A 12,393-nucleotide genomic window follows, 5' to 3' on the forward strand; every position below is an offset into this window, starting at 1 on the left:
CTAAGTTGACTGTGCCTTTGAACAGCTTGGAAAATTCCAGAAAATTATGTCATGGCTTTAGAAGCTTATGATCATTTGAGTCAATTGGAGATGTACCTGTTGATGTATTTCAAGGCCTACCTTCAAACTCAGTGCCCCTTTGCTTGACATTATGGGACAACCAAAATAAAATCAGCCAAGACATGATACACATGATACAGTATTATCATCATTCTGAACATATTTTAGAACAGCTTTCTATACGTTTAGGGTTGTGGGGTACGAACTGATAGAATATTCAACGCCACATCTGCGCTCGATCAAAGTGAATTATGCAACTGTGCTATGAAACATTGATCATAAGGATTGTGTCATCAGTTTTCCAGATTAAAGATTAATAGTTGACATCCCATTCATCCCCTTCCATAGAATTCCATATTAAGCCTATAGATTGAGGAGCAGAAACCATCAGCGCAGAAGTTGTGACAGTTGCCAAAACAACTGAAACGTCACCCCATGTAATAATAATCAAACCCATTTGAAACGAGTTAGACAGCCTCAGAGACTTTTAAATGATTCCCATACTGTAAAAGCCACCAGAGGGCCCCTATACAAACTTGTCTTGAAAGCGTTACTTGGGGAAAAACCCTGTTCTTGAAATCCGAGACAATTGTGCATGGATGACAGGACGGGCTACCCAAACGAAACAGACGGAGCAGGTGAGGGGACTAGAGGTGAGCGAGGGATGCCTGGTAGAAACGGGTCCCCAGGGACTCGCTTTTTGCCTGAGAAAGGAAAACAGGGAGAGAAGGGGCATCCACGCCTCGACTGTGGAAGCAGGTGGCAACGCCAGCGGCAACTATTCTCCTTCCCCTGAGTGTCGTACCCATAGGAGTTGGCCCGCGGCCACCCATTCATGTCCAGTTTCGGCCCGCGGAGGGAGGGGTGTGTGTGTGAGATTGAGAGAGTAAGAGAGCGAGAGAGAGAGAATATCCATAGTATGGAGTGGGAGACTTATAATGTCAGAATTGAGCAACGACTAGACGCCATCCCAGACGAACAACTTGAGTCACCGCTTGAGGACCAGGGCGCCTCGTGGGCCTCGGCCTCTACAAGATTAGCCCACACTCTCTCCAAATCGTCTGAGTACACAGTGCCGCCTGGCCAAGCCAGCTGACATATTCAAACAACCCACATACTTGCTGCGCTCCGTGACAAATGCAGTAAATCCACAGCTGTAAAGACACTGGGAGAAAAGCAGAAAGAGCACCATCGCCTCGACAACTAGAAGGGCTAGCAGAGGCACAACAGAGAGAAATCTGACTAAAATTCTGAAAAACAAACTCCAAGATGAGCTCCCGTTCTCATGAATGATTCAATATCACTGCAGCAGTTGGGCTAGCAGTGAGAGAGGAGTAGACAAGCTAAATAATCAGAAACGACACCATTTTCAAAGCTCATTTGAGCAAAAATATTGACTTCCTCACAGATGAAAATGATGTCTTGTTTATTCGGAACTAATGGACACTCCAGAAACTTGAGATGTCCTCCTTTTCTTTCTCCGACAACGGCTGTTTTCTTTTCAGGACTAAAGTACGGCTAAGTGCGCTCCGTTACGGGTGAGGTAATTCCCAAGAAAATGAACTAGTTCAGCCCCTCTAACCTCCCTCCCACATGTCTACCTAGTTCTCTATAGATTATGTGTAAGGAGTGGTAAAATATGGTACAAACAAGGAGAGGCTTTCATTACCCAGCTAATTTAGACTGGTTTAAAAATCACCCGGTTGTGGTGTAATGAAACGTGGAGCCTGGTCTGACACCTGGAGCCTGATTCATAGGGGCATAGTTTTTCAGGTGAATTCTACCATTCTACCGCTCGCTCATCAATTTCAATTAAATAGCCCTCAGCGCAAGTGATTAGTGCAGGAATTTACATCAGGGGAAAGTTATTTTTGGGGGCAGGGTGCAGGCAAGGGAGTAACAGAGAATGTAAAAGGACTGGTAATGATGCAGAGACAAGACATCAATCAGAAAAGCATGATGATGTTTTATCTCCGAGGCAAGGATGGATCAACGTAATGTTACCCAAAGGTCAAGCGAAGACGGCCGCCCACTCCTACATAAGACGACAGAGAAATTGCCCCCTTCGGCACTTTAGCTTTGAGTTGGAAGCGGCGAGCTGTAGTAGACATCAAATAGGTGTCTACTCCTGCCTGCCAATTAAGAGAAGAAGAGAACAAGAGGGAAGACGGAAGGGAAAAACAACAGAGGGATTTCTGAGCGAAGGAGGAAAACATCAGGTGGTAGCGGAGTCTGCTTCCAGTGTGTCATTTGACCACCTACCCCCAATCTGAATTAGCTCTTTCTTTACTGTTCTGGGGCATCCAAGTGAAACCCAATCCCACAGCTGACAAATGGACTGAGCCCTCCTCCTCCCGATCATTTACTTTCATTCCATTACGACACATGTTTAGCCAGTGACAGCACCGTGCAAGGCTATTCATCTGACATTCTATCACGTAAGGCCTGAGCTATGCTGGGGTTTCCTGAGGAGAACAGGTAACAGTTGAAAAGTTAATACCTCTCAAATTCATTTTTTTTTTTTTACTTCAACTTGTGGGGGCATAAGGAAACCCAGAGGGCATCCGGAAGACAACTGCAAATGGCATCCGACACAGGGATTCTCAAACCGCACGGCTGCTGGATTCAATCCTCTTTCTTTTTCTCCCTCTATCCTTTGAGAGTTAGCAATCTGCTTTGCATAGAAAAACCTCCAAAAAACATTTTCCACTGCCAGCTTAGGCCCTTATTTTCTTAATCACCATTAAGTCTCGTTTGGTCTATGACCTGGTCTTGCCCGTAGGCTGGAAGGTTAGACTGCCAGGCTGAATTTACTGTACCCAATTGGCCAAATGGAAATGCAGCAGGTTCTTATCAAGCCGGATGGAGAGAATGGAGGCAGGTGGGGACGAAAAACGAGAGGGGATAATGAATGTCGGGTGACTTCATCCATAGGGGAAGAAAAAGGGAAAAAAATATTATTTTCCTTTTTTCTGTGAGAAGGCACCACATCAAAAAGAGAGTTAGATGAACTGGGAAGGCAAACATGCACAGATGGAAATTGGGCTTATATTCCTTAAGTAATCAGACTTTGGAATGAATTTTATTGCTTGCATGCTCTTTGTATTCCGAAGGGGATATGACCCTTTTACTTATTACTGGTTGTAGTCACAGAAAACCTCCCTTGGCTCAATTTCATTATGTCACATTTGTTTTGGTATTCACCACACGCCATCATCTCATGCGGTGGTTGATGGAATCTATAATTGACAGGTGACCAACACAACCATGGTTCCGAGGGGAATAGCTTGATTAATAGTTTGTCGACACTGCATGACCTGCAAGACATGTATGAGTAAGGACAGAGTCGGCAGAGGCAAACTGCTCTGCCTTATAAACGTAATACAAATATTGCTGTTGGTCTTATACAGACCTCATACAGCACACAATGTCCTCAATAGACAACATGGACAAAATACAAACTCCGCAAACTGGAGGTTGGTGATTTCTTTCTGAAAATAACCCTGCGGGTGTGTGCGAGAACCACATGTAAGATAGTTTTTAATTCAGAGATTAACTTCATGCATTAACACATCTTAGCCGAATAATTGACTCTCAAGATTTCATTTATATGGGAAGTTCAACACCAAGCCAAACCACATACTGTGTATCAACCCAAATCACATATACGGTTATATCCATGGGTCATCATGTATTTAAAATGCAAACATACCAATTATCTACTACCAACCAAACAGTGCATTGCAACGCATGAACTGGGACACCTCCCTTTAAAAACATGAGTTAGGGCGCTGCAAAACGCAAGGTGAGACTTTCCCTCAGAGAGAGCCAATTGATCTTAGACGAGACAGGATCCCGCTTCAGCTCGGCAAACTCCTGTTTCACTATGCTTCCTCATCTATTCCAAATCACCAAAACTCAAAACGGACAAACTTTTATGAGAAAAAGATGAGAAGTGGTAATACGCGGGAGGATGAATACGTAACGGGATACAAGGCAGTTGGATGTAGAATCATTTGTGCCTGGCTGAACTCTCTAGCTCGTTGTTGGGGGGCAACTAGGGACTCTAAACACTCCGTGTAAGGACATTCCGCTTGGTTTGTGCTTAAGTGGTGTGTTCTTCCTCTCCTCAAAATATGACTAGCATTTAATGGATTCCACCACTGATGGTAACCACATAGACTATGAATACCCCTCAGACATGTATTAAGAGTAAATTGTACAGGTCACATGCCATGTATTCCATTATAAGCATTGGCTGAAACAACGCAAAAATCACCAAGGAACCAACGCACAATGTGCATCAACATGTGACTTGAAATACAGAAATGCCAAAACAAATGAAATCAGGATTATTATTTATTTTTTTACATTTACTTGCCACCTGGTTGGCTATTTGCAGTGTTGTAATATACACTGAGTGTCTGCCTATCCAGCCGGTGAAATGTACGCATACGACAGTTAAGCCGAGGGATTTGGATGAGGAAGGGCATTGGAACTGAAAAGGGACCTTCAGCTAATATTCTCTCTTTTAAATAAATATCTTATCAAATCCGTAAACCCTGAAGCAGGTCGGATACCAAGAATGACAGAAACTCGACCGGATGTTAAGATGAACGGTGAGGGAGTAGGATTTTTACTTCCTATGCTCTCTCTCTCCCCCTTTCTCGCTCTCTTATCTTTGATAGTTTGCTTTTACATTGAGGAACTTTAAGTAATAAGTATGTTTTGTTTGTTTCATACATTCTAGCCTGTTTATGACAAAGTGAATGAAGGCAAAAAAAATATTATGGTGTACTTGTAAAAGAAAATGAACTATTGACTGAAGATCTATAGCTTCAATCCCAAGTGGTATACAATGCAATACCCTTGACATTCAACCTCCTGGTAAATGACTGGGAACTAGTGTAAAATCAAAGCACACACGAGTCACTTTTGCTACAAAAACATATTTTCCTTCAAATGTCATGTTTTTAGACTGTAATTATTTCTAATGTTCAGTATTTGCCTCAACCGGGGAGCAGACACAACAGTGCACTTAGCTGATGAAAGGCCGGACTCTTGAATGTGTAGAGAGAATCAGCAGACCCAATGCCTCGTAGACAAAGAGAAAGAGATGGGGGGGGGGGGGGGGGAAAGTTCAGAGAAAAGGGGATAGAAATGGGGGGTGGGAGAGGAGTCTCCTTTTTGACCCTCTTCTCTTCCTATCAGGCGTTCCCTTAAGGTACCCGGAGAGGTCTGCAGAGATGCCGGGTGATATACGACTTTGATATTGCCGGTAATTACTAACCGTGAAGGCCACGACGCCTCAGGGAAAGAGAGGGGGAACACAAAAGACGACAGGCGCTGGGGCCGCTGATGAGAAAACGATGGAAGATGTTGTTCGATATCGTCGGCGCTCGTTTTTGAAGTACGGCGCGTCGCACGCGCGTTGGCGAGATCAAGCCCGATTGATATGATAGCACCGTGTTGTTGTAGAGGACGGGCGGAAGCACTTCTGAGGAATAATCTAGCTTCACTGCAGAGTTTATTGAGGAGAGATTTCAAGAGGCTCCAAAACAATAAACCGCATGTAGATAACTCCCAAACACTCAATATACAGAGTTAGTTGCCAGCTAAAATTCATTGGGAAGAGTAGGTGGGCTAAAGTATGGTAATTGCCGCCAATTACGCCCAGATGAGTCCTGGTGGCATATGTTTGAATTACAATATCATTAGCCACCTTCCAGTTGTAACCCGGTGCCACACACAGGTGACACGTCTTTGAGTGGCTGTGATTTTCCAGACACGTAATGGCCGCTGCATGCGAGAGCATCAGTAATGACTCAGAGCCATTCATCCTGTCGGGGGCATGTTGGGAAGACAGCCTTCATTTTGAGATGCATTACAACACTCACCGGCTCGCTATCACTCAGGCAGGCGATATTAGAACTCGCTTAAAAGACTAATGGAACCAAACACCTAGCTGGAGGAACCTCTGTATGCTGATAAGCAACCATTTCTGCTTTTTTTTGTGTGGTGGGGGGGGGGGGGGGGGGGGGGTCATTCCATTCTTCTGAATATCAAATGGGGCCCTTTTTTAATAGTTAGGGGGAGGGGAAGGAAAAGGAAGTTGCACTGACCAAATGTGTACTGACTGATAGCAGGCTTGGTGACATGGTTTGGCATTTTCCTCTTGATGGATGTTAGCCTGTAGCTTAGTCTGACAGAGTGATACCCACCCAGACCATGCCAGCAGGAAAGACAGGTGGCTCATGGGCTGGCAAAAAATGTAAGAAAATCCCAAAGGAGGAACATTCCACTAAGGGGGAGGGGTAGTCTCTACAGGGTAGGATATCAAATATCAGGGAAGTGTGCCTCAGTCCCAATGCCAATGCCCATTCTGTTTGGAGGACATTCTGTACGAAGCCAATAGCCAACAACATGAAAGTAACCGACATACTTTTCATTCAAACCCCTTAAGATAGACATGTAAACAATCACTGCCGTTTTCTATTCGTTATAACATCTAAGCTTAGTCGAAACACTAAGCTAAATGTACTTACTGTTATGCGATACTTAGATAATCTGATCAAAGGCAGTCAATTGTAATCATGAAAAAGCTCAAAGAAAAATGACAAATGCTCAAAGTCGGCATCGGCGTGCTGAACAGTCCACTCTTCTTCTGTGTGTATTCGTCACATTATCCTGTCAGCGACATCAGACAAATCCACCAAACAAAACGCAGAGCGAGCAGTTTTGGGGCCCATTTTTCATCTCGTGTCGACCTCTGCACTATCTGTCGTCTTTGAAGCGACAGTTTTCTGAATTGTTGTTTGTTTTGATTCTATTCCTGTTTTTGTCTTCTAATGAGCTTGGTTACCGGGTTCCTAGCAATAGCTGGGGGCATCGCGTGACCGTCGCACTTTCCTACGCGCTAACTAACCCCTAGCGCATCCCTATTCACATGCTAATGTGTTAGCCGTGTTGCCAATGCTACAAATATCTCAGGACCCCCCCCCCCCCCTCCTGCTCCCCGAGCCCCCCTTACCACCCACAACCGTCATCCCCTTGCCAACTTTGCCCCCAAACATAATAAGAGCTCGCTCTGAATCTCTGAATTTGCTTTCACTCGCAGTTTATCTTTTGTGAGTTGCCCCCGCTAGCTCTGTGATGCTAAAGAGAAAAGTGCAGTTCCCTAGCGCTGGTCTTTTTTGTTGTTGTTCCGTTTCTTCCTCATCTCCAGTTGGATTCATTCCGGCAGGGATTACTCTTCTGAGTGGGTGGTGCAGGAGGGAGAACGAGGAAAATACTATGGGCCGGATCAATTATCTGACAGTGGTGTTAAGACCTACCTTTTTATCCATACTTCTCACACTAGTGCGTATCTCACCTTTGTCATGCCATACACAAAGTGGAGGGAGAGGCAGTTAGATAATGTGCAGAACGTCATTAGTATTCTCAAAAGGGTAGCACATGGAACACTGGGTTTGGAAAACGGGGACGTGTCAACACTGAAAAGCAATTTAGATAAACCTTATCTCGTTGGAGTGCTCGTAACTTATTCACGACAACATGAACGCGACAACAGCTACAAATCCTGGTGCATGTCTGCAGATTTTAAAGAGGGCTTGAACCAAGTCATGCTGTGTATCTATGGAAAATGGTTTTACAGACAACCATTCCTAGTACTTAGTAACCCAACACTGTGTATAATGATAGTCATAGCAAATTCCAAAAAATAACAATGACTGTGCTTACTTTTCTTAAATAGAGCCCATTAGCTGCATGTATGCTCAAAGCCTGTATGATGTGAACATTTACATAATGTAAATCATCAAATTATGTGTATATTCTCTTATATCACTGTCAGAGTGCTGTATACTCTCTGTCTGCACTGACAAATCAGCCTCCGTTTCCTGATTTCCCCACAACGTAGCCATAACTCTACACAAAGTGCTTATGTCTGGCAGGGGAGCTCACCGAGGTCATATTTATTTAGACAAATAAGATTTAAAGTATTCAAATGATTTCAAATGAACATTGATTTCCATCACAGGCAAAATGTATAGGTGGTATGAATTTACACCCAAGACAGGGATTTATTGCGTTCGATCTGAGAATGTTCTAGACTCGTTGGAATTCTTAACGTATTCCACTGAGAACACAAGGATCGATTCACCTCCGGACAGCAAACCAAAAGAGTGTTTCATATTGGATTTCTTCAAAGGTGGTCCGTTGCAGAAGACATCCTCGTAATTCCCATCTCTAAACAAAACGTAATACCCAAACACGTCCTACTCATGAAATCCCCTTGTAATAAAACATGTCAAGTGTATCGTAAACACCGGATTCAAAAGTGTATTTGTCCCAAATATACACTTCCGGGACTATGTATGTAGCACCTTTCATCTCATTTGAGAAAAATGGAAATCGATAACAGCGAGAGGCACCTGTAATATAAGTGGCAATCACCTCAGAGTCTCAATCAAATCAATATCCAACTAATTCAGGAATTAGAAATGGAACACCAATTATCAACATAGGGGAATTGCTTATCATTTTCAATGAGGACTTGTTTCCCCGTAACAGACAAAGTTAATTCATGAAATCCCCTCCACTCTGGTCTATGAACTACAGACAAAGACTCAATAAAAAGTAGCCAAACTTGCAACGGCAGTATTTAGGGCCGGTGTCATTGAGCATTACCAAGCATAGACAATCTATTCGTTGTAATGTAGAGAGACCAAACATAGATATACAGTTCTAGATTCTCACCAGCAGAAACATAGATGTACAGTTCTAGATTCGAGACATGATCTTGTAGCGGTTGAGATGGTAGCAGCAATAACTTAGATATGCAGTTCTAGATTCTCACCAGCAGAAACATAGATATACAGTTATAGATTCTCACCAGCAGAAACATCGATGTACAGTTCTAGATTCTCACCTCTGGGACATGATCTTGTAGGCATCTGGCAGGTAGCAGCGCGTATTCTCCATCTGTGCCGGGTCTGCGTCGCAGATCTTGTCATCGGTGCGGCCGTAGTTGGCACTCTCGATCATGATGACGTCAGTGCCCGGACAGCGCAGCTCGATGGGGTAGCTCTCACACGACAGCTCCCTCCTCACCACAGCCATGGGGATGGGCGCTCGACTGAAGGCTGTGGGTATATAAAGAGAAAATAACGTCAGCAAACACTGCGTAACAGTGGGTATATTTACTATGTGGGGCTCAGGTTCAATTCCCACCGGGCACACGAGTCTCCCAATAGCCAACCTAATGTCTTAACCATTAGACCGAGATAAAACAGCGAGAAAGACTGATAGATAGACAGAGAGAAGGTGACATTAGAGCAAAGGTCACAGGGTCAGATATTGGGAGGTAGGAAGCTGAGCTGACAGGGCCCTCGTTGGGGGTGGGAGACAATAACATAGCTATAGGTTGTGTGAGAGACGGAGAGATACGGCGATCAAGATCGTCAAAGAGTAGGTGGGGAGCATGTTAGTTGTGTTCATGATCAAACCAGTAAGACAAATACAGAGAGAGGAGAGAGAGATGGAGGGAAAGAGAAGTAGACAGGGCGAGGGAGTAAGAGAGAAAAGAGGCCTGACTAAAACCTCCATATGTACCACACAATTACCGGATCATCGTGTGGTTATTCAATTAGAGCTGAGTGGGTGGCCACGCCCACTTAACAGGGGAAGGTGGCAAGGGGGTGAACGAGTGGCTAGCTGCTTGCCCTCCGACAGTATTCTAATTGTTTACCGCAGGCAGCCCAACGGTAAGAGACCAGAGCCTGCTGACTGTCTGTTCGGACGTTTCTGCTTTGCCTCTGGCCAGACGAACAGTGGAGAGACTCCAGAGGTTTGGTGTTTACAGTGGGAATGAAAAATGAGTAGGAAACGTAAACGCTGGGCTGAGTGACCATGGGGGACCGTGACAGTTATGGATTTTCATAAACACCCCTTAACAGAAGTGTCTGTGTTGCAGCGCCAACACTGGACAATGTGTGCTGCAGGCATTTATCATCGGCTGGAAGGGGGATAGACAGCCAGTATGTGTACTTAATGGAAGTCTCTCTCTATCCCTCTCAGTGATCTGGATCTTATTACACTTCTACTTTCAAATAATTGATGGCTGATTAACCACCGGGGCACCATGGAAGAGAAAGGACACACATTTGATTTGCCAGTGAAATTTATATTACATGTGTTGAAAACAAGGCCATGAAGAGGTAGTGTAGTAAGATGTTTAACGTGATACATGAGTTGTTGCCTGAATCTACTGTAAGAAAAATCTTTGATAAGCCACTGCCAGGTAAGCTTGTTCAATTTCAATATCATGCGCCTATCTATCTAGAATACTTGAGGCGCTATTTTCAAAGTAGCAGAGCAAGAGACACTTAAAGCAAAAAAAAATCCATGTACAGTGCTTTTGGAAAGTATTCAGGCCCCTTGACTTTTTTTTGTTATGGTACAGCATTCTAAAATTGATATAATTGTCCCCCCCCCCCTCAAATCAACACACAATACCCCATGAGAAAACAAAAAAATATTTTTTTAGAAATGTCTGGCTAATTTGCTAAAAAACTGAAATATTAGATTTACATAATTATTCAGACCCTTTACTCAGTACTTTGTTGACGCACCTTTGGCAGGGATTACAGCCTCGAGTCTTCTTGGGTATGACACTACAAGCTAGGCACACCTGTATTTGGGGAGTTTCTACCATTCTTCTCTGCAGATCCTCTCAAGCTCTGTCAGGTTGGATGGGGAGCGTTGCTGCACAGCTATTTTCAGGTCCCTTCAGAGATGTTAGATCGGGTCAAGTCCACGCTCTGGCTGGGCCACTCAAGGACATTCAGAGACTTGTCCCGAAGCCACTCCTGTGTTGTCTTAGCTGTGTGCTTAGGGTCGTTGTCCTGTTGGAAGGTGAACCTTCACCACAGTCTGATGTCCTGAGCGCTCTGGAGAAGGTTTTCATTAAGGATCTCTCTGTACTTTGCTCCGTTCATTTTTCCCCTCGATCCTGACTAGTCTCCCAGTCCCTACCGCTGAGAAACATCCCCACAGCATGATGCTGCCAACACCACTCTTCACCGTGGGGTTGGTGCCAGGTTTCCTACAGATGTGACGCTTGGCATTCAGGCTAAAGAGTTCAATCTTTGTTTCATCAGACCAGAGAATTTTGTTTCTCATGGTCAGAGTATTTAGGTGCCATTTGGCAAACTCCAAGCGGGCTGTCATGTGCCTTTTACTGAGGAGTGGCTTCCGTCTGGCCACTCTACCATAAAGGCCTGATTGGTGGAGTGTTGCAGAGATGGGAGAACCTTCCAGAAGGAGAACCATCTCCACAGAGGAACTCTAGAGCTCTGTCAGAGTGACCATCAGGTTCTTGGTCACCTTACTGACCAAGGCCCTTCTCCCGCAATTGCTTGGTTTGGCCAGGCAGCAAACTCTAGGACCAGTCTTGGTGGTTCCAAACTTCTTCCATTTAAGAATGATGGAGTCCGCTCTGTTCTTGGGGTTCTTCAATGCAGCAGACATTTTTTGGTTATCCTTCCCCAGATCGGTGCCACGACACAATCCTGTCTCGGAGCTCTACAGACAATTCTCTCAACCTCATGGCTTGGTTTATGCTCTGAAATGCACTGTCAACTGTGGAACCTTATATAGACAGGTGTGTGTCTTTCCAAATCATGTCCAATAATTTGAATTTACCACAGGTGGACTCCAATCAAGTTGTAGACCCATCAAGGACGATCAATGGAAACAAATTTCGAGTCTCATAGCAAAGGGTCTGAATACTTATGTAAATAAGGCATTTCTTTTACATTTCTAAAAACATTGGCTATTCTGTGTAGATTGCTGAGGAATTGTTTTTAATTCATTTTAGAATAAGGCTGTAACATAACAAAATGTGGTAAAAGTCAAGGGGTCTGAATAATTTCAGAATGCACTGCATGTGGAAAAGATGACACCATGCATTTTGTAAAACAATAAATAAGCAAATGTAGATCAAAAAACAAGATGGCACAGTATTTTCATAGTTCTATCCAAAGGCACATCCCATTGCATGGATGGTTACCATAGACACGTCTTCTCCTAAACATATGCACTGAGAATGTCAAAATGCTGGTGCTATCATAAGCGGGTGGTATGTACAAAGTACCAAACGGAATATTAAAATGCCATTTTGTCCCCACAATCCTTGTAATCAATCAATAATTTCATATTTATTCCGCATTCTGTTTCATATTCTCTTGCTATGGAGTAGATCGTGATCAAAACGCAACACAACATCAATTTATAAGCAGATTGGAGTTCTGTTGAAGTTTCATCCTATGCTTT

The 12,393-nt window shown here is 43.9% G+C and overlaps 1 protein-coding gene across 20 annotated transcripts in view; it reads right to left on the bottom strand.

The window, feature by feature from the left end:
- Positions 1-12,393, bottom strand: part of LOC129865730 (adhesion G protein-coupled receptor L3-like) — a 306,636-nt gene that overhangs the window by 208,412 nt on the left and 85,831 nt on the right. For all 20 annotated transcript variants that reach the window (XM_055938713.1, XM_055938710.1, XM_055938701.1 and 17 more), the window contains one exon: positions 8,990-9,203. In XM_055938713.1, coding sequence (XP_055794688.1) covers positions 8,990-9,203 — 214 coding nt within the window. The remainder of the gene's footprint in view (positions 1-8,989; positions 9,204-12,393) is intronic.

This window comes from Salvelinus fontinalis, chromosome 11, assembly GCF_029448725.1.
Source record: "Salvelinus fontinalis isolate EN_2023a chromosome 11, ASM2944872v1, whole genome shotgun sequence".
Classification (NCBI taxonomy): domain Eukaryota; kingdom Metazoa; phylum Chordata; class Actinopteri; order Salmoniformes; family Salmonidae; genus Salvelinus; species Salvelinus fontinalis.